The 22,592-nt window shown below is 42.8% G+C and overlaps 1 protein-coding gene across 2 annotated transcripts in view; it reads right to left on the bottom strand.

The window, feature by feature from the left end:
- Positions 1 to 21,441, bottom strand: part of CD99 (CD99 molecule (Xg blood group)) — a 70,995-nt gene extending 49,554 nt beyond the window's left edge. Inside the window, exons 1-2 of one of the 2 annotated variants that reach the window (XM_073616392.1) lie at positions 21,212 to 21,441; positions 21,031 to 21,120 (exon numbers count right to left, since the gene is read on the bottom strand). In XM_073616392.1, the coding sequence (XP_073472493.1) occupies positions 21,031 to 21,088 (58 nt within the window). In that variant the 5' untranslated portion in view covers positions 21,089 to 21,120; positions 21,212 to 21,441. The remainder of the gene's footprint in view (positions 1 to 21,030; positions 21,121 to 21,211) is intronic. The other variant, XM_073616393.1, reaches the window with a different exon arrangement.
- Positions 21,442 to 22,592: the final 1,151 nt, after the last annotated feature.

Below are 22,592 nucleotides of genomic sequence, written 5' to 3' on the forward strand. Positions count from 1 at the left end.
CCCTACACTACCCAAAATTGTCCTTGCTCCTCTCTTTGTGGTCCACGGCCACCAGTACAGAAGGTCCACAACAGCTCTAACGAGCAGGTCCCTCCGATTCCTACTGTAAGCGTTTTGAATTTGTACGGTCTACCCTTCAGTTGTAAAGTGCTGCATAAACTGTTGGCGCTATATAAATCCTGAATAATAATAATAACTGGGCTTTTTATCTTCTGTGTACATATACAGTATGCAGCAGAAGAATCTCCATTCATTTCTATGAAGCCTAAATGGCGATAAGATGAGCATTTCTGGATCCCAGTGGTCCACCAGGCGATCTGTATAAGAAAGAGGGATCATGTAAAGAGTAACTGCACTTAAAAAGTTACCCTTTGGTCACTTGCAGACCACCTCACTTACATTTATGGCGGTGGCACAGCCGCTTTGCACTGGTCCACATACAGTGAGGAAAATAATTTTTTTGATCCCCTGCAGATTTTTTAAGTTTGCCCACTTACAAGGAAATGAAGGGTCTATATTTTTTTATCATAGGTGTATTTTAAATGAAAGATATAGAAGGTCAACCAAAAAAAATCCAGAAAAAAAAAAAAAAACACTATACAAATGTTATAAATGGAGTTGTAGTTCAGTGAGTAAAATAAGTATTTGATCCCCAAGCAAAACATGACTTAGGACTTGGTGGAGAAACCCTTGTTGGCAAGCATAGAGGTAAGATGTTTCTTTAGTTGGTTACCAGGTTTGCACACATCTCAGGAGGGATTTTGGTCCCCTCTTTACAGATCTTCTCTAAATCCTTAAGGTTTCTTGGCCGCCTCTTAGCAACTCAAGGTTTCAGTTCCCTCCATAAATTTTCTACAGCATTGCTGCATTGAGGGGCCAATGGAAAGGGCCATGTTATTTAGAATCCTGGATGAGAACCTTCTTCCCTCAGTCAGCACACTGAAGATGGGTCTTCCAGCATGACAATGACCTAAAACATAGCACCAAGGCAACAAAGGAGTGGCTCAAGAAGAAGCACAATAAAAGGTCATGGAGTGGCCTAGCCAGTCTCCAGACCTTAATCCTATAGAAAATGTATAGAGGGAGCTGAAACTTCGAGTTTCCAAGAAACCTTAAGGATTTAGAGAAGATCTGTAAAGAAGAGTGGACCAAAATCCCTCCTGAGAGGTATGCAAACCTGGTCACCAACTACAAGAAATGTCTTACCTCTGTGCTTTCCAACAAGGGTTTCTCCACCAAGTACTAAGTCATGTTTTGCTTGGGGACCAAATACGTATTTTTACTCACTGAACTGCAACTTAATTTATAGTATTTGTATGTGTTTTTTCTGGATTTTTGGTTAATATTCTGTCTCTATTATTTAAAAAAAATACACCTCTGATATGAAGAGTCTATATTTTTTTTTTCAAGTGGGTAAACTTACAAATACTTGTTTTCCCCACTGTATCTGATATGTGATTCAGCACTTATGGGTTTCCTTACCTGATCCTCCACTCCCCAGGCAGCTGGCGCTCTCATTTACTCCCACACTCCAGCAGTGGACTGGCATCCCTATGTCCAATGTAGGGCTTTGGGCTCTGCACTGGACTTTATGAAGTGAGAGGACCTGCGACTGCCAGATCATAGAGTAGAAGAAGCTGTGGGGACCGGTCTTACAGTCTGGGAGAATGCCAGAAAACAGGATAGGCAAGTACAATTACTTTTTGTGGCCCCCCTAGTCGTAAACTAGCTCTTAACCCTTGCAGCGGACAGCCCCATTGCAAGGAAGCATTTTTTCTTTCCCTGGAGTTCAGCTTTAAAGCCTTTTAGAAGAGGACTTACAGGCATGGAATTTTAAATATAATGTATTAGTGGGGCTTATATTTAAAAATTGCAACAGGGAATATCAGCATTTTAGAATTTGCTTGCTCTTACTAGGGATTGCGGATATCAACCAATTCATTGCATAAAGACAGCATTTTTATCATTATTAAAAAAAAAAAAAAAAAAAAAAAAAGGAAGGAGAGAGAGAGAGAAGAAGGGTACAGCAAACTCAGAAAGGACATAATGTATTAGTAAAACTACTGACATCTGTACACGGGTGTGGCAAAGAATCTGGTACAGGATGAAATAGAGTTGCACACATGACAAAGAGCCCCATTGTTTCTTTCTAATGCGATTTAGTCTCAGGATTCATTCACCGAGACGCATGCAAAACATTAGACAGACATTTGTTTACCTGACAACATTTGTAAAGTAATGGTTCAGCAGTAAACTGTTCTGAATGTCCCAGCAAAACAAATGATACTTTACAAGCATTGGAAATCAGTATGGGGGAGATATACAGTGTAATTTTTTACTACAGGGGAAAACCTGGGAGAAGGTGAAGCGTCCAGCCCTGCTGCCAGCAGCCTTTCAAAATAAATGACATTATGAAATATGCAGTGGCTGGATGCATTTAGACAAACAAAAAGGAGCAAAAGCCTAGTGTATTTTCCATGTATTAGATAAAAACCAAACATAAAAGCCAAGGTGTAAAAGTTGTACAAAACCCAGGACACAGAAGCGTGAGCAGAAGCTCTATCACTCAGGATCCTTCTTAAATTTTTGACACAGACTAGTTTGCTCTGAGAAAGAGGGCTTGTTTCTCGAAATGCATCAGCAGGTCATCCCTAAGGATTCTGACCGATACAGCACTTTGACACCTTGGCTTTTGGGAGTATGCACTCATTGTTTTTTGTCTAATAAAACGCAGACGGTATTACACAGGGCCTTCCCCACTTTGTTTTGTTTGTCTGTCCATGTTTTTTGAAAGATTCCCAGATCTCCATTATGACGATATCATCTTATATTACCTATCCAGCGTCTCAACTACCCCTGATCGCTAGGGAGTCAAAGTGTGAATTCTCTTGTGTACTCACATTTAGGGCCAAAAAAGGTATCCAGGGATATGTTCCTCAATCCATACGGCCTTATAAGAGAGTACCACTTGGTACAACATCCAGATGTCACATATTTCAGCGTGTCATTCATTTGGGCTGGCTGCTGGCACCTGAGCCTCTTGGGTGGAAATGTTGGGGCCTAATAACACATGGGCCAAATGGCTATTGTGCAAAAGACCTAGTGGCCATTAACAGCCGTATCCTACCTGAGACACATGAGAACAAAGAAAAGTCAGTTAGGACTACCTCATAGGGCAAAAAGGAGCCCTCTGAGGTAGTCAGAAATTCCAGAGTTTTTCTAACTTGTAAAATCTGCTCTCTGGTCTGTCCTTCCTTCTCTTGAAGGAGAGGATGGAAGAAGACAACTCTGCTTTTTCATGTCAAACCATAAACAGCAGCGGGTTCCAGCACTAAAGATGAAGTGTAGATGCTTTTCCATGCCAGAAAATACCAAAAAAAGTTATAGGGATTATTTTTTAAAAAGGTAATAGTCCATTTTTTATGCCTAGGTAATCCCTATTTTTTGGACTTTTCTGTTATGGTATTGTTTGGGATGCAAAATCAATTGATCCACGCTAAATAGCGCAAAAGTCTGAATCTTTTCTAGCCAGCTATTGTATTAAGACAGTCACAGCACCTGCTTGAATACCCGGACAGTGACTTCATGTGAATGGATTCAGCTGACAATTTTTCAGCCAAATACTTCAATAATGATATTGTCTTTTGCCAAGCCAGGTGGTCCTGACAAGGCTATCCATAGCTTGAAAACTGGCCAATTCTGTAGGTGTCGGCCAACATTTGGAACATGTATGACCAGCTTTACTTCAAAGCGGAAGCTCTGCTTGTCTGCCTCCTGAATTTTAACTGATCCAGGGAGAAAAGGGCTGAATTCGAACTGTGTATGGCCAGCTATGTTTTGAAAGAATGTCTACTTCGCTGAGTGACATACACAACCAGCCTTAAACCTTTCTTCTATTTGAAAGATAAAAAGGTGCCCCTTTCAGTAGAATTCAGCCTGTTAATTACCCCTAAACCTAGGGCTATACTAGTGATATAATCCTTCTGCTTCCGGGAGATTATACCGATTGTTATCCAACTGTCATCACACTGTAAAATCAATGTACTGTTATGCCGTGTACACACGGCGGACTTTTCAGCATCAAAGGTCTGACGGACTTATCGAACAACCGGACTTGCCCCACACACGAACGGACTAAATTCCATTCAAATGACTGTTGGTTTGAACGTGATGACATACGAAGGGACTAGAATAAGGAAGTTCATAGGCACTAGCCAATAGCTGCCCTAGCGTCCTTTTTTGTTCAGATTTTTCGACCGGACTTGAGTCCGTCGGAAAGATTTGAAACATGTTTCAAATCTAAAGTCCATCTGATTTGACAGAAAAAGTCAGATGAAGCCCACGGATTTGTTCCGTCGGACCAGTCCCGGTCGAAAAGTCTGCCCGTGTGTACGCGCCTTTAGGGCTAGTTTACACTTGCTTCAAAACAAGGCATCGGACAGGCTGTGTTAAAGTTCTCTGAACGCCAGTCAAAGCCCCTGTCACTAAATAAAATGATTAGCTTACAGTCCTGTTTACACCTTGCTTTTGCTTGGGGCTTCAAGCGAGCTTTACCATAGACTTCTATGGAGGCTTTGAAGACGTTTTGAAGCGCCACTAAAGCTACATGGGGTATCATTTTTGAAGTGAAGCCGAAGCAAAAGCAAAGCGTAAACAGGACTGTAAGACTAATCATTTTATTTAGGGACAGGGGCTTTGATTAGCTTACAGTCCTGTTTACACCTTGCTTTTGCTTGGGGCTTCAAGCGAGCTTTACCATAGACTTCTATGGAGGCTTTGAAGACGTTTTGAAGCCGCCACTAAAGCTAAATGGGGGTATCATTTTTGAAGTGAAGCCGAAGCAAAAGCAAAGCATAAACAGGACTGTAAGCTAACCATTTTATTTAGTGGCAGGAGCTTTGACTGGCATTCAGAGAGCTTTAACAAAGCTTGTCCGAAGCCTTGTTTTGAAGCAATATAAACTAGTCGTTAAATGTGTGTTGAAGCCGAAGCAAGTGGAAATGAGCCCTTAATGAGATGATCAGCAGCAAGTTAAATCTCTTAGGCCGTCCATAGACTCAGGGCCGGTGCTACCACTAGGCAAACTAGGCAGTCGCCTAGGGCGCCCAGCCACTGGTGTCCCTACTCTCTTTTCTCTGCAGCAGGCAACTAAGTCTAAGCATCAGCAGGCAACCGCTGCTCCGTTTGCACATAATGTCAGAGGTGCAGTGGCGGTGGAGGACTGTGTCTGTGTCCCGACTCCCGAATGAATGGAAGGCAAGCACACATTCATTGATAGGCGCTGGTGAGGCTGCGTTTGATGGGCGCTTCATTAAAAGGCGGGGTAAACATGGGAAGGGCAAAGGGGTGGAGTCAGGGGTGGAGCAAAGGGGGGGGGGGGCAGGCAACATTAGGTTTCGCCTAGGGTGTCAAAAATTCTTGCACCAGCCCTGCATAGACTGTTCGAATCTTGGTCAGTTCAACAGGAACCAGCCGAGATTCAAACTGTATGGGCAGGCTGAATGTATCAAGTTGATCAATCAACCCAATGCAACCAGCCTGCTGAATTTTACTTGCGATGATTGCTAGTGTCTGCTAAAGCCTCCAGCAATAATCACGGTCTTCTCCTGAGGGGAGGGGGGCTTTCCCCACCGGGAGGAGAATACAATGTGTAGGCATCTAGGCAGGAGGGATTGCCCTGTCAGCACCCCATAGTTGCAGGTAAGAAACTCAAACCATCTTTGACCTGCCTTAGTAGAAAATAAGTTTAATCGCTATTGTAACCCTACTCTAAGTGATCTTCTATTCAAACATTCTCTATTGTGCTGGTGTGTGGTTAGCATGAACAGAAAGGAATTGAGCAACACAGTCAAGATATCCCTTGTGAAGACTGAACAGCTGCCAGGTATCAAAGCCACAGCATTTGTCATTCAGCTTTGATCAGGCAGCAGTAATCAATCAATGTGCTGTCCAAGAGAGCGACGTCCACAAACATGCTGCGTGAGCTTACATGGGGCAAAGTGAACGAAAATCATGTAGAGTCAAGCCCCATACACACCATTAGGATTTTCTGCAGATTTTTGCCTTCAGATTTACCAAAACCATGTAGTACAAGGGCCTGCCTGATTGCATACAAATTAAAACTCTTAAAAAAAGGTTTGACCTCATATTATATGGTTTTGGTAAATCTGAAGACAAAAATCTGCAGAAAATCTAATAGTGTGTATGGGGCTTTCGTTCAAAGATTGCAGTTTTTATAGAATTTTTTTAATTCTTATATCTTGTTACTGCTGGTTTTACTGAATGTTTTCCCCAAGTGTGGCAGTCCTCTGTATAATTTGAATCACATGATATAAAAACGGTCATTCCTGTTCTATGAGTCACATACTTTTTGAATTTCAGTCTAAAACAGAGGAAAATTGTTCGGCAAGGAACCAGAGTTTAGGATATCCTGCTATAATAAACCATTAAAAAGGGGTTGTTATTCTTTAGCTATACATACACTGTATTTACAGAAAACATTTCCTAGTATATACAGTATACCACACTTGATATGTTTTCCAGATGCCACCATGTATACCTGAAAAGTAAACATCTGAATAGCCTAGGTTCACACTGCTGCAATCAGATTTTCAGTTTTTGCATATTCTATGTGTGGGGGGGGGGGGGGGGGGGGGGGATAAAACAAACACACCAAAGGTAGGACAGGAACCCTTTCCAAAATTGCACTGAGCTGAGTTGCATTAATGTGACCAACCAACGATGTGATTTGCATTGTCATGCGATTCTGTTTGAACGGAGCCTCCGCTGTAAGTAATACTGAATAATGACAACAGATCTTTCATTTCCCCTCATCCTTGGATAGATTTGTCCACCTAGGACTTCAGCAAGTCCTGGTTCACACCAGTGCGACTTCAAAGCCGACTATCAGTGTCATTTCATGTGCGGCTTGCTGACATCTGTGCGACTTCATTTAACAAACATCAATGCAAGTCACACTGAAGTTTCAAAGAAGTTATACAGGAACCTTTCAAAGTCGCAGCGATTTGAATGGTTCCATTGCCGCAAATGGTATGTGACTTGTCATGCGACTTTGAACTGTCAAGTTGCACTGGTGTGAAACAGAGCTAAATCTACATAAGGGAACTTTGATCAGTCCAGAAATCTTTGGCCTCTATCCTATTAGTACATCGGCATGTGATGTATACAAAGTGACATATCAACTCACAAAAAGGCAACACCATCACCAAAAGCAGCCAGGCCCTGACATGGGGAATGAGAGAACATCTTGAAACATGCGATTTTTCTTTTTTTTTTGGGGGGGGGGGGGGGGGGGGGCGGCGGCAGAGGTGAGGGGTTGCTATTCGTGGTTTCCCACTGTTCTTGGAAGTTTGATGATTTCACACTCAAGGCAGAAGGGACAACACTTAAAAGTGGACTTCCAGCCCAACTAACTATGCTTAAAAATGTCCATTCGCCTCCACCTAACCATACTGCCGAACCGGTGTAAAAAAAGAAAAAAAAAAAAAAAAAAAAAGGGGAGGAGAAGAGGAGGGGACAAAGAAGGGAGGTGTATACTCATTTAACTGCGTACCAGTGAGCAGCAGCTGCAGGGGAGAGGAGGGAGAGCTTGAATTCCAGGAGCTGCAATGTCACTCTGAGGCTCCTATGTCCCAGCCGTTGACGACACTTCCTCCTCTCCCCTGCAGCAGTCACCACTCACTGACACAGGGAAGCCGCAGCTATGGAATCACAAGTGGACAGGAGCAGACCAAAAATAGACAAGTGTACTGTTATCATTTCTCCCTGGCAAGGTGAATCCCTGCCAATAAAGCTGTGACAATGTAACTAAACAGAGAAAGGGAGAGAAGATCTTCTGAGGCTGAAGAAAAATATTGTCTGCTAGGTCCCCAGGTGAATGTGAGCCCACATGTACATCACCGTTAGCTAACAATCCCCTTTGCAACCCACACATTTTCTTTGGGCCAGTCAAATACAAACTTCTGGTTCAGAAATGTTTGTATGTTGTCCTGAATGTACTGCATATTGGATATGAACTTATTGGCTGTCAACTGATTTCTAAAAGTAGTGAATCTGACGTTTACCAAATAATTACTGCAAGTGAATCTTCCAGGTTCATGTGATTTTAAACGACAGTGATTGATTCATCACCAGTCAGTCAATGTTTGGTGAAAATCCCATTAATTGCTTTTCAAATATGCCCCTTTTTTTCTCTTTTTTTCTCATTTACACGGGCGTACTACAGCATACACCAATACAATGCCCACATAGTAACTAAAAAGAGTACGATTTTTATTTCTCTCTGTTTTGCTGTTGACTCACTTCCTGTCTGGTAAAATATTGAGAGCAGAATGAGAAATAAGGGGGAAATCCCTTTAACACAGCCCGGATAACAGTAAAAACTAGACAAGGTGCGCTATCAAACACCACACAAAAAAAAAAAAAAAAGAAAAGATTTTTAGTTCCTGTTAAATTTTTATCCTGTAACTCTAAAGAACTTCTAATTTGACTAGCAGTGCCCATTTTTTTTTTCGTACATTTATTTCAATACTTTTTTTGCAAACACGCAAAATTTGAGGGTGTCAGGTACTGGGCTTTATATTACAACGTTCTACTGTAATGAAATGTGTTATACTGCATTTTAATTAGGCTGGACTTCTTCCTTTCAAAGTGGAACTACATTGTATCTGAGCACCACTAAAAAAAATATATATATTTAAATCATTTTTTTGCACATTCAACTCAAACCATCCATGTCTCCGTGCTTTAATATTTGCTGAGAAATCACTTTTTTAAAACAATCCCCTAGCCTTCCTGGTCGTAGCCATCTTGAGTAAGGGCAGATGATTCGTGTAGCATTTACTTGCTGGAATCCATCTGCCCTTAGCTCAGACATGCAGGAGGGAAGAAGAAGAAAGAAGAAGAAAGAAGAAGAAAGAAGAAGAAAGAAGAAGAAAGAAGAAGAAGAAAGAAGAAGAAAGAAGAAAGAAGGAGAGAAGAAGAAGAAGAAGAAGAAAGAAAGAAAGAAAGAAAGAAAGAAAGAAAGAAAAAGAAGAAAGAAAGAAGAAAGAAGAAGATTAGTATTGTATACTAATACTAGAAGCATAAGGATGAAAAGCAAATAATGTTGCTTGAGCGAGCGCAGTCCTGCTTTATAAATACAAAGCCAACGCCTAACTAACCAAATGAAAATTAAAAAAATAAATAAAAATCTGTTTTCAGAGTTCAAATACTGATTAAAAGCAGAGAAAGAGGCGGAGAGCCAAAATCTGTGCATACAGAGCAAAGCGCAATCACGTACCATTATAACAGTACCAGACTCGTTCCTAAGCAATACTGGCGGTTGTAACTGCGGTAAAACATATTTGTGGCAGCAGGTGGTGAGATCAACTGGCTGCAGAAACAAACAAACTCTGCCGGGATTAATCACACAAACTGTACTGGGCCTCAGGGAGTTATAGCTCTTGGGTAGTGCAGAAAAAACAAAAAAAAAAAAAAAAAAAAAAAGTCCTTACGATTCAGGCCATTTATAGGTTTAATTTTTTCTGGGCATCCGGGAAGGCCTGCTGTCTCAGTACTGTGTGTTCAAAACACACCCTGGATGTACAGTACATTGAATTCAGATCCTTAATTTACACGGATCTGAACGCAGCAGTATTGTATGTTGTGGATCCATTCGCACATATTGGTTTTAATGCATAGCATTTAGCTGTGCAAAGCAAGACAAGAAAAAGTTTGCATTCACAGTTCCGATTTGAATTGTATTTTACACTGTATGTATACGTTTTTGCCAATGTTTACATGCATGTAACCTAAATTTACGACTACGTACCACCACCACTGCCTAGTAATATCAGCCGACGGGGCAGAAGAAAAACGACCTTGGCCTTAGGGTTGCCATCTTTTCTTCAAGCCAAACCCGAACACTTTTGCAGCACAGGGCAATTTTTATTTTGTTTGCTGTAAACACTGTAGGATTATAAAAAGACCTGGGTTACATTTGGATGCCCCAAGGAGTAGTAATGTAGCGCACAGAGCACGCCTTGGCAAACAGTGGGTGTGGCCAAATTGCTCTTGCTGACATTATCACCCCACCCTTCAGTCAAACCTGCCCCCAAACAGCTGCCCGCAACTCCCGGACAGCAGATTTGTGTATGACTATCTCGGTTACTTGGGGTGCCACAGCCTGGTCTGAATAATGTGTCCGGGTTTCAGGTGAACTGAAACCCGGACACATGATTCAAAACCCGGGTGAATCCTGGACAGGTGGCAACCCTACTTGGCCTTCAGTTATTCTGTGCTGCTGCCGATTACACCATTGATGTTTATACCGACCTCCGAATTAAACATTTTTTGTAGCTGCAGAGCAGAATGGCACCAGCCTCAACTCATTCAGTAATCAGAGGTAGTGCAGAATGTACGTATCTCAACTTAAGATCACCAAAGAGGATACGATTTTCTTTACAGGAAAGGAAATCACTTTATCTCCCCCCCTCCCCCCAATCAACACAGCCAGTGGGGGTTGGAGGGGGGGGGGGGGGGTTGCAGGGAGCTGTCCCTGCTGGGAGAACAATAATTTTTGCTAATGGAATTGCATAGCTTCCAACTGTCCCCGAGTTGGAGGGACTGTCCCTGATTTGAAACAAAGTCCCTCTTTCCTCCTTATTTGTCCCTCATTTTTGTCCGCTTTATATAGTTGTATATAAAATTAACTATTTATCTATCAAAATGGTGTTTCCCAGTGCTAAACCTTTCGATTTCTAAATTGCTGCATTTGTAAATTTCAAAAGTCAATATATAATTCTTCTTTAAAGGGGCGTGACAGAGGGTGTGTCCTATGCCTGCATACTTTTGCTAATAGGTGTCCCTCATTCCCATCTCAAAAAGTTGGGAGGTATGGAATAATCACATCCTACAAATCTGACATGCTGGTTGTACTCAAGTCTGCTCTAATATGGTTTGAATCTCAGGTGGTCCCTACTGAACTGGCCAGCTTAAAGTGCAAGTTCACCATTACAGAAAAATCTGTTAAGGTGAACTTACACAGGACCCTCTCCTCAGTCCCGCTGACCTGGAACGCAGCAATCTCCCGTTCTGAGCCCCAGTATATACGCGTCAGGAGTCGTCACTTAGAAATCCCCTCGGCATCAATGCGTCTTCTTCATAGCTGACAGGATGGGCTATGTGACTGTTGATTGGTCGGCGCCGCCCATGTGACAGCGCTGACCAATTAGAATGCTCCGAAATGTCTCTCCTGTCGAGGTATGTTTTGGACATTCAACTGAGGGGATTTCAAAGCCCCGGACTCCTGACCCGGATATACCGGGGTTCAGAACGGGATATCGCTGTGGTCCAGGTCAGCGGGACCCGGGAGGGGGGTATGGGGGTCCTGTGCAAGTTCACCTTACAGATTTTTCTGTAAAGGTAAACTTACCCTTTAAGATAGGCCTGATTCACACAAGTGCTGAGGCCTGTACACCATGAATTTGTTTATGCTACCAGGTTCTGCATGCAGCCAGTGTAAAGTGTATGGAGACACAGCAGGTCAGATGCAGCGTGGACAACTTTGTAAGATCAATACAGTCATGTGCATGAAGCTCACTATTAGGTCATAGATCTTCTCCTCAAGCTTCAACCAATAAAAAATAGCAGTGGATGATGAGGTCAACAGGTATAAGAATGTGTAGGGAATATATTTTTTAGCTTCCTAAAAGAATAAGCAAGTTGCAGAACCTATTTTTTGAATATGACCACATTGTCCCAAATTAAAACTGAAATTAGACGACTGCCAGAAAGTCTGTTCCATTCTATGACGTACTTGCTCACAATTAGGGGGTTATAGGTAAACACTGGGCCAGTAAAGCATGCTGGGTAGTTACTGCACAAACTTCAGTTTGCCCCGCCTCTTATTTCTCCGGTCGGCACAAGGAAAGGAAAAAAACAGCAGTAATGTTTAAAACCAAAAAGAAGCCTGCATTGCTAAACTATGAAAGGCTGTTGTCGCTGCCCTCTCATGAAAATGCTAGCTGCCTGGCTGTCATGCCGTTCTTGTAGTCCTCAGAGCACAATGTAAAATAACAGCCAACACAGATCGCAAGATTTCGGGCAGGATCAACAGGTGTTTTTTTTCAACCTTATAAAGATTTACCAAAAGGGACTAAATAAGCAAAAGTTTATTGTTAGGGTTTATATACATTTTAACAGGACCAATTCGAACCTATCCAGTCCGACGTGGCGTTAATGCATGGAAATGCCCATTTCAATTGGCTGCCAAATGCACCACAATGAACCTAAAACATGGACCTGTGCCAATTTTCTTCCAACGCAGCACGCCAGTACATTACTGTGCACTATAATGCAGATTCATTGGGGGTCCATTGGCTTGGCGTGTTGACAACATGGACTGCACTTGTGCCTTTTATACCTGCCTGAGTTCAGCTTTAGAAACCGAACAGCAACCAGATATTAATGTATGAACGTATAGCTCTATTCGGTCATATGACTTTCAGGTGATTCTATGGGCCAGTTCTCTGGACATCACATCTGATATGCCCGAGAGCCTTTCTTCATTGAACATTCAAGGCAAGTCACCAAGTCGACCCTCCCTAATTACTTACTTAGTCAGGGACTAGCATTCAGAAATGTGATAACACATCTAAGGTCAATTATCCTACCAGCAGGTTTTTGGAGGGGGGGGGGTTAACAAAAACAAATGATGGCAGAAAGGTACGCGCCATTTTAGTTTTTCGATCAACAGAACGTTCGGCTTTCTCACTCGTCTATGGAAAGCTTATGAAAGAAGGAGCACACTAATGAGCTCATCTCTCCATCATTTTGCTCTTCCAACCAATCATGTGTTAGCACTGAAGTAAAAAACTGACTGGTGCCTTGTACCGCTTCTCCTTCTCAAAGTCTGATCTCTGCTCTACAGGGATTCCAAACCAGGCACTTAAACTGCTTGCATTTAAAAATACATTTTTGCATTAATGATGCATTAGAGCTGCATTATTTGAGTCTAGATCTGCCTGGATCAGCTTTAAGTCAATGTTTGCGAGGTAGTAATGCTACCGCTCCCAGTAGTGATGGGAAATAAGAAGAAATCTCCCAGTCTAGAGCAGACACCAATAGGGCCCATCTACATGAGTTTTTGCTTGGGTCTGAGCAGCTCTTTTTTAAACAAGTTAATTTTATGTACAAAAGAAGGGTGATGCAGCTTAGAAAGAGGTCAAATGCAGATCAGGAAGAGGTCACAAGTCACACCCTATTTTCGTCAATGGAACCACGCCAAATCGTTGCAACTCAAGTCGCAGCCACTTTGAAAAATTCCTGCACTACTTTTCTGCAATTTCATCGTGATTTGCATTGATTTCTGTTTAATGATGTCACAAGCTGCAATGAAACTGGAGATCCAAAAATCACACTAATCTGCGACTTGAAATTGCACTGAAGTAGCGAGATTTCAAAGCCGTAGTGGTGCGAACCAGGGCTAAGGGCACCCTGCCTTTTGTCCACCAACATAAAAATACAGTACTAGCCCAGAAACTGGGCTTCCTCCATACAGCTTTAAGATATTTAGCTCCCACTGCACAGCATACCATTTTTATATCCCCGAAAGGCCCCTTTCACACTACTGCGACTTCAAAGTCGCGTGATTTCAGGGAATGCCTGTTTAACTCACAGCAAAGTGGGGCCAAAGTAGTACAGGGACTACTTTGAAGTCTGTGCGACTTCAATGGTACTCATTGAAAATCATGGGGGTATGACTTGTCATGTGACTTTGTAGTCACAAGTCGCAGGACAAGCAGCACAAGTGTGAAAGGGGCCTAAAGCTCACACAAAAAAAAATAAAAAAAATCTAGATTTGCCCAAACGCTGTAATAGGAAGACCTACCTCAGTCAGATTATAAAATGCAAGGATTACAGGACCAATAAAAAGAACAGAGGTTCACCCAATACTCTTAAATTAAAGTCCAGGGATTGCACAAAAATCCTGTGTCCTCCATACTCTGCGACTGGTCCCCTAAAGCCTCTTCTCTAAGATGCTCGGCAGCACACTGACATAATCACATACCATGCAGGGCTAACAACCCTGCATTGTATGGGAGGACGGTGAGGCCTCATTCACAACCTGGAGCATGGGAGAGGAGAAGTGACTGTCAGAGGCCTACCAAAGCAGGGAATACGCTATATTCCAACTTATTCCTCTACCCAAAACGTAGGCCTCAGTCACATGTGTTATTAAGGCTATAGGGCAAATTCCAGCAGCAAGAACCAGAAGATTCCTGGAGGTCAGAATGACAGGTGTTTGTAAATAGCTATGGCCGCTCAGCTTATACAAAAGCAATAACAGCCTGATAGTGGCTGCAGCTGTCTGTGTAGGGTTGCCACCTTTTCTTCAAGTCAAACCCGAACACATTAGGGGCACACAGCAATTTTTTTTTTTTTATAGTATAAACTATACATAGATTTTGCTATTAAATAACATTTCTAAATCATATTAAATTAATAACAAGAGTCCAGAGTTTTCCCCTTTTACATCTGAATTCGCAAAGTTCCCTTTCACTGTAAAGGGAGACTCTGATGTAAGGGAGAACTCTGGGGACTCTAACATAAGGGATGCGCTGGGAACCCTGATTTAAGGGGGGACACTAAGAACTCTGATGTACGGGGGAACATTGCAACCTCTGGTGTAAAGGGGAACTGATGTAGGGGGGTGCTCCGAGAACCCTGAATTACCTTAGTTTACTCACTCAGAAGCAGGAGAGAGACTTCGGTCACAGGCAGGGGTGGATGGTGAGCTCACTCACCCCTTGGCAGTCAGCACCTCTAATCCAGATGTATCTGGAAGCCATAGTCCGGTCTGAATAATGTGTCCAGGTTTCAGGCAGTCTGAAACCTGGACGCATGATTCTGAACCCGAACTGTCTGGGTGAATCCCGGACAGGTGGCAACCCCATGTCCGTGGTTATTCGCACATCCAGCAATTATCTGTTGGGGACCAATGTTCATCCTTGGGTGCAGTGGGGGAGATTAACTAAAACTGGAGCACTCAGAAACTGGTGCAGCTGTGTATGGTAGCCAATCAGCTTGTTCAGTTAAGCTTTGGCAATAAAAACTAGAAGCCGATTGGTTTCTATACAGAGCTGCACCAGATTTTGCACTCTCCAGTTTCAGTAAATAACTCCCAGTCTGTCTGCATCCAGGGGCGATTATCTTTCTCTAACCTCAGGTAATTGGTTGAGGTCTGATCAGCCACAGACATTTGTGGCCTCCATCAGCCTGTCATTTCTTTATATAGGCAGAGCAGCGACAGCTGTCATTCTGGCTCTGATTCTTGTGTAAATGGGGTCCTATTGAGTATTACCCCTTGCAGTGTGATGATGGGGAGGCACTGCAAGCCTTAGGCATCCCATACATTATGCTTTTTTTTTTTTTTTTGTTCAACCAGCAAGCAAAAAAATAAATAAATAAATGCTTGATTCCCCTATCCATGCATTCGATGTGGATAGGGGAATCCCTCCTGCAGTGGTATTGTATTCCGACAATGGGAAGCCTTCCCCTCTGTCAGAATACAGCGATCAGCATTGCCGGCTATAGCCAGCGGCACTGACTATTCGGGAAACACGCGACAGGCTGCCCATACATGGATTGAAATTTGGCGGGTCCCTGCTGCTCACCCAACTGCCCCTCTTAGGCTGCCAAGGAATCCACAATGTTTCGTACCAAAAATGCCCCCATCCCCCCCCCCCACTCATGTTTGGCTGCCGGGGGGGCAGTATTGCCTCCTGAATGCCTGTTAGCTGCCCCTTTGCTTCCCTATGAAAAGCAATCCACTGTGGATCACGTTTCACAGACAACACCAGTGTAAATGAGCCCCAAGGGTGTTTTCTGTGTAATGCTCAGAGTTCAGCTTTAAAAGGAATAATAAAAAGAAAGTTTGGCTTTCATTTAAACCTTTACAAGCTCCCAGAAAGACAAGTTGTGTGTTTGTTAATCAGCAAGTTACATAAAAGTATTTTAATAGCACACTGCCTGTTCATTTAAATCAGGTTATGCACATATTGATGAGCATGTTGTGGGCAAAGACACACCTTAATATAAGCCTTTAATTCGATCTGAGTAACCGAATGATTCAGAAGTATATACTGACTCCAGACTGATTGCCGCTTTTACCTTTTCACTCTTTGTAGACACGTCTGAAGCTGTGTGCAGCAAACGCCTTGCCCTGAGTCTGACCACACTGCATGGAAGTCGGGATTTCAGGTTGGAAAAATAAAAAACTTAAGAGATCATAAACCTAGAACAAATCCCCAAATTCAGGTGTGACCTGGCCTAGGCTGCTTTTCTGGATATTCCGAACAATGCTGAACAGCCTCAGTCATACCTGTTTGGTGTCACTTCAGCCTGTACACTTCTGTACACTTTGGCCACACAACGCTCTGCATTGGCCAAGCTGCCAATTAAGAAATATTGCTTCAGCATGGCTGGAAAGGTTTAGGCAGAGACAAAAATATGTGCTGATGTCATTTATATACCAGGGCTGCTGTTTTCCTTCTACTTCAGTTTCTCAGCTAGCTGCATTTTTTTTTTTTTTTTTTTTTTAATATTATATATAATCTCAAGGGCTACTGCTGCTTAACCCCTTCCTGCCCAGCATTCCTTTAATAAAAGTCAGTGTAAACCTCTAAAATGAACAAAGCATAGCTTTCTATAGTGTGTACTAGCCTCAATCCAAAGCACTTAGTGGAATTTCTGTCTGCCCACAATTTCCTCTGGCATCTGCATAAGTCACTTCTGACACCACAGAATCCCAGGAGATGGCCCTGCCCCCCTCAAGGGCACAACACAGTAGGCCTTTGACAGCCTCAGCCCTGCATAGTTCCATACAAGACTGGAGGAAGGAGGGCTGCAGTTAAACAAGTTCAACTTATGTTGGAGGATTTTGTTTCAGTTCCGTATATAACTTGAGGCCAGTCACTTCGGTGGGTATATGTAAGGGTTTACTGCCACTTTAGTTTACAATCACTTTGTAAAATAACCAATAACCAATTCAGTTGAAAATACAAAATGAACGGCCAAACATTTTCATTTAGACCCCTTTAACACTGAGGCGTCTTTTTCAGGCGCTAAAAACAAAATAGCGCCTGTAAAAAGCCTCAGCTGCAAACCCAATGTGAAAGCCCGAGTGCTTTCACACTGGGGCGCTGCGCTGGCAGGGCGTCACAAAAAGTCCTGCCAGCAGCTTCTTTGCAGCGATGTAGGAGCGGTGAATACACTGCTCCTACCCACTGAAAACAATGGGGCAGCGCCGTGATACCGCTGGCAAAGTGCCACCGCAGCGGCGTTTTTAAACCCTTATTGGCCGATGGGGGGGGGGGCAGGGGGTGTGTGTTTTAAAACCGCCCACTAAATAGGTGCTAAGAATAGCGCCACTTTACCACTGACGCCTGGGGCGGCTCTCAGTGTGAAAGGAGTCTTAGCAAAAAAAAAAAAAAAAAAAAATTTAATTACAAGAGAGATATATATATATACACACACACACACACACACACACACACACACACACATACACATACACACAATAAATATATTTTTTATAAGTGATAACATTCCCTCAGTTCTCAGCTGCATTAGTGGTGGGGGATGGGGCCGACACTGCCAAGTGTTTTTTCACCCTAATGCATAGGATGCATTAAGTTGAATAAAACAAGGGTTTACAACCCCTTTAAGTGTCCTTGGAAACCCCCTCTTTGCTGCTCCCTATGGGTGCGCATCAGACAGCTGCTCCAGGAAGCCTCATAGGCGCAACGGCCCTGCTGGAATCTCAAAATCCTGATTTACTGCAATGACCAGCTCATTTGCTCACCCTACCACCTCAAGTGCTTTTCTATCAATTAAGCCGGCCATACATGGATCGAAATTCAGCTGGTTCTGCAGAGATTGGCTGAATTTTAATCCATGTATGGGCAGGGAGGTTGTACAGAAAAATCGATCTACCAAACGACTTCTGTACAACCGCTCTGTTGAATTTCCCCAACTCAATCAGCGATGCAGGCTATAGTGTGCAGTGCTGATCTGTGTATTGTGATGGCAGGGAAGTGTCCATGTTGTCAGAATGCAAAGACACAGTGGGAAGGATTCCCCCATCCACATCAAAACAGTTGAACGAAAAAATAAAAAAAAAAAAAAAAAAAAAAAAAAAAAATTGGCTCATCTATGGGCTGCCTATTAAGTCTGCTTAACATTATGATGGGCCAATAGTAAAAGGGTAGAAAATGGGTGAGGGTGTGCCAGAGCCAGTTGGTCACCATTTGCACTACATTCTGAGGCTGTATACAAGATTTATGTTGGGATTTGCACACACAGACACATGCTAAATGGACTTGGAGTTGATGTGCTTTTTTTTTTTTTTTTAACAGCAAAAGCCAAAATACTTTATTTCTCTTTCCTTTACATGCGTAGCAATGCACTGCAACATGTTGTAAAGCGCTGAGCTGCCATTAAATTCTGCACGTTGGCCTAAAATGCTCAGCTAATCTAAACAGACAGTAAGCACTGTGTGCACCATATTCTACAAAGCAATTCTCCTTTATTTAAAGCTGATCAATGTCCACAGCCAAGGCCATTTGCTAAGGTAAGCCCCTAACATCTGAAACCGTCCCTGGAAAACAGGAAAAATGACCCACCATGAAGCTCTGCTGAGGAAGCTGGAGCTATAGAAATAAATATCGAAGCTGGAACAGCATCTGCCGGTCTATAGCCATACGATGTATTAGGATTTAGGGTTCATTTACAGGGACGCAAAGGGCCGTACACCGCCGATAAAAGCGTACATTTCTGCGCCCAGGAGTGATGGGCGTTTGCATACAGCCGCCTGTACAAATCAATGGTAGGCTTTGGCTGTAGGCTGAAAATCACACATTGGAGCATTTATACAGGGATCGATGAATGGCCCTGGACACAAACTGCCAACAGCAACCAATCAAATTCAACCTCCAACTTTCCCAGTTTTTGTGATAGCTACGTGCGCACTAGCCTCCTGTATTTAATTATCAGTGTAGTATATACAAACTTTATTCTATCCAAATCAAGTACTCTTGGCCACGTTCACACGCGTGCGTATGCCTTTCCATGCACCCTTATTGAAGTCTATGGGGCCCAAAAACGCATGTCATACCAAAAGAAGCATGAAAACACATTGAATAGGTGTGAATTGATGCTATAGACAATTATAGAGTCACATTACATAGGTGTGAATCGGCCCTGTATAGACAACACACATTACATTAGGTGTGAATTGGCCACTATAGACAATAATGGCAGCAAATTACATGTGAATTGGCCACTATAGACAATAATGGCAGCAAATTACATGTGAATTGGCCACTATACAATAATGGCCTCACATTACGTGTGAATCGGCCACACATTACATTAGGTGTGAATTGGCCACTCTAGACAATAATGGAGGCCCGTTATATAGGTGTAAATAGGCCTCATGGGCAATACCAGGATTCCCCTTGTTGTGTGATGGCTGGAGTGCGATAAATCACACAGGTCTGAACGTAGATTAAATGTACTTGCGTTTACATGCATTGACGGTATCTAATCTTCCCCTGGATGCACAGAATTCTATTTTCTCTAAACGCAGTTAAAAGTGAATGCACCTAAAAAGCACGTAGACGCAGTGTGAATTATCTCATTTAAAACTGCGTTCACACCCACTCACGTTTTTCACGCATTAACACACGTCGTGAATAGGGCAGCCCATTCGCTTGAATGGACTAACCTACACGCGACAGACGCCCCAAAGTACCTCTAGAACCTTTTCAGTCAAGATGTGTCACACTATTTTTATTTTTTAAATGTGCGTGTTTATAATGTTTTAAGTCATGCAGCAAAACGCATTTGGGGTGTCATTAAAACGCTTAATGGTACCGCAAGTGCAAAATGTGCATTTCTGCGTGTTTAGGAAATGTGCAGGTGTGAAGGCAGCCTAAGATCATTACATATATTTATATGCATTTAGGACTGTCCTGCAAAACGGTTGGTGCTATATAAATCCTGAATAATAATAAACACATGCATGCCATTGTGAATCAGGTCTTACCCTAAACTCACACGTGGTTTTAAAAGCATTTTTTATGTGTATAGTGTGCTTTTTTTTTTTTTTTTTTTCTTAAATGCGCTCCGTTTGAGGTTTATGGAGAAAAAAAAAAAAAAAAAAAAAACGCAATATGTCGCACCGCAGGAATCGTTTTTTCCATATGGTGCGAGAGCCTTTTACATAGGCGCGATATTGTCCGTAGACAATATAGCAAACCGTAATCCCATAACATTGACCCTCTGGTCTTGTATATTATTGGTCTTCCTTTATTTTGTAAAGCACTGCACAAACAGTTGGCGCTATACAAATCCTGAATATAATAATTATTATTATTATTTCCCATCAAATGTGACAGTATCTTCTGGAACAGAGGTATGTATAGAAGCGAAGCGGCACACACACCTTGTTACCTATTGTTGGAGGAAGACATGATGAGCCTGGGGGGGGGGGGGGGGGGCTCACCTCCCTGAACACAGAACTCACTGGAATCCCCTTGTACACCTATACAATGACCAGGTGCCCCACCCATCTGCAGGCGGATGAGACAAAGAGCTGGCATTCACACGCTGCAGGGTGGAGGGGCATCTCTTTCAAACAGATCCACACACACCGGTTATATTTAGAAAGCCCTAAACAGTTGTCAGCTGCTCTACTCCAAGCATGCAAATCGAACGGCGTACACAAAGGGAGAGCTCCAGGCTGACGCTCGCACACACACACACACACACACACACACGTGAACACAACAGGCTCCATTCACAAAGCCAACAAACCAGGATAAAGGAACCTTATTACCAAAAAAAAAAAAAAAGTGGCAGTTATTGGTATTAAGTGTAATGATATATGAAAATGGCAGTTGCATGGTTGAGATAAAGAGACGTATGGTGGTGGCAAAGCTTGGAGATCCTCTCAGGTGATCTTACCTCTGATCCCTGCGATGAGGAATAGCAGACAGAAGAGAACGGGGAGCCTCGCCATCATGTTGTGCGTCTTCGCTTCCAGCGACCAGCCAGCTGTTGGGTACACAAATAGGAGAAGGTCTTATAAACAATGGTCAGACTCAGAAAAGAGCAAGCTTGTGTGATGCGAGCACCAATCCTTTACCAGTATAGCAAGTTCAGTAGCTCCAGGAGGGGAGAGCCTGCCTAATTCTTTCTTACAGCCTGGAGAAAACTTTCCGCCCTGTTACAAAAAAAAACCAGACTGCAAAGAACTTTCCATCCCCCTGTACCATTCTCCTCCCAAAATGTGCCCGGGGGAGGCAGCCAGGGCCAATAGACAGGCAGCTGAGGAGGATTGAGCTGTTCCAGCCCCCTCCTGGGTTTCTACAAGGTTTTAGTAACAAGACACTGGCAGTATGGGTGTGTCCCTGTGAAAGCAGCAAGGCTCCTCTGTATACATAAAAGGCCAACGCTGCTTCACCACACTCCTTCCCTCTCTTCTCCTCAGGACGCAATCTTACAAAAACACGCTTTTCATACACCAAAAAAAAAAAAAAAGACACCTTTCTCACATAAAAAAAAAATACTTTACTCACACCTGTCCTTTTTTACAGAAGAATATTTTTTGTACTTTTCATGCTAAAATACAATACAATGGCGATTCATATAATAAGGGCATGCGTTGCGTATGAATGCAGCAATCGCTGCGCAACATGCGTTTGGGTGCCATTATGCCTTAATGGTGTCCCATTCATGGTGCGCTTCTCCCACAATTGTCGTATCTCTTCTCTTCAGGATGTGATCCTATTAAACCACACTTTTGTCACATCAAAAAAAAAAGACACTTTTCTCACACCTGTCTTATTTACGGAAGAATACGCTTTGTACTTATCATGCTAAAAATACAATACAATGGCAATTCATCTAATAAGGTCATGCATTGCGTATCAATGCAGCGTGTCAACATTTTCACTCACCACAACACACAACACTTTACAACACACTTCAGCGTGTCGCAATGTGGCGTTGTGCATGATGAATTGTCCTTTTATGACGCTTCAATAAAGCGCCATTCACACTTCACGATTTGGAAACGCGCGGCGATCGCTGTACAACGCACGTTTGGGTGCCATTATCTCCTAATGACACCCCAAACGCGATGCGATTCCGCCGCAATTGTTCTTCTTCCTCAGTACACAATCCTATGAAACCACACTTTTCGCACACCAACAACAAAAAATAGACACTTTTCCCACACAAAAAGAGAAAAAGAAAATCACTTTTTTCACACCTGTCTTATTTACAGAAGAATATGCTTTGTGCTTGTGCTAAAATACAATACGATGGCGATTCATATAATAAGGGCATGCATTGCGTATGAATGCAGCGTGACAACGTTTTCACTCTGTGCAACACACAACAACACTTTACAACACACCTCGGAGTGTGGCGTTGTGCATAGAGCTGAATGAATTGTCCTTTTGTGACGCTTCAACAAGGCGCCCTTCACACTTCACAACTTGGAATCACATAGCGATCGCTGT

This window comes from Aquarana catesbeiana, linkage group LG02 (genome assembly GCF_042186555.1).
Source record: "Aquarana catesbeiana isolate 2022-GZ linkage group LG02, ASM4218655v1, whole genome shotgun sequence".
NCBI lineage: Eukaryota > Metazoa > Chordata > Amphibia > Anura > Ranidae > Aquarana > Aquarana catesbeiana.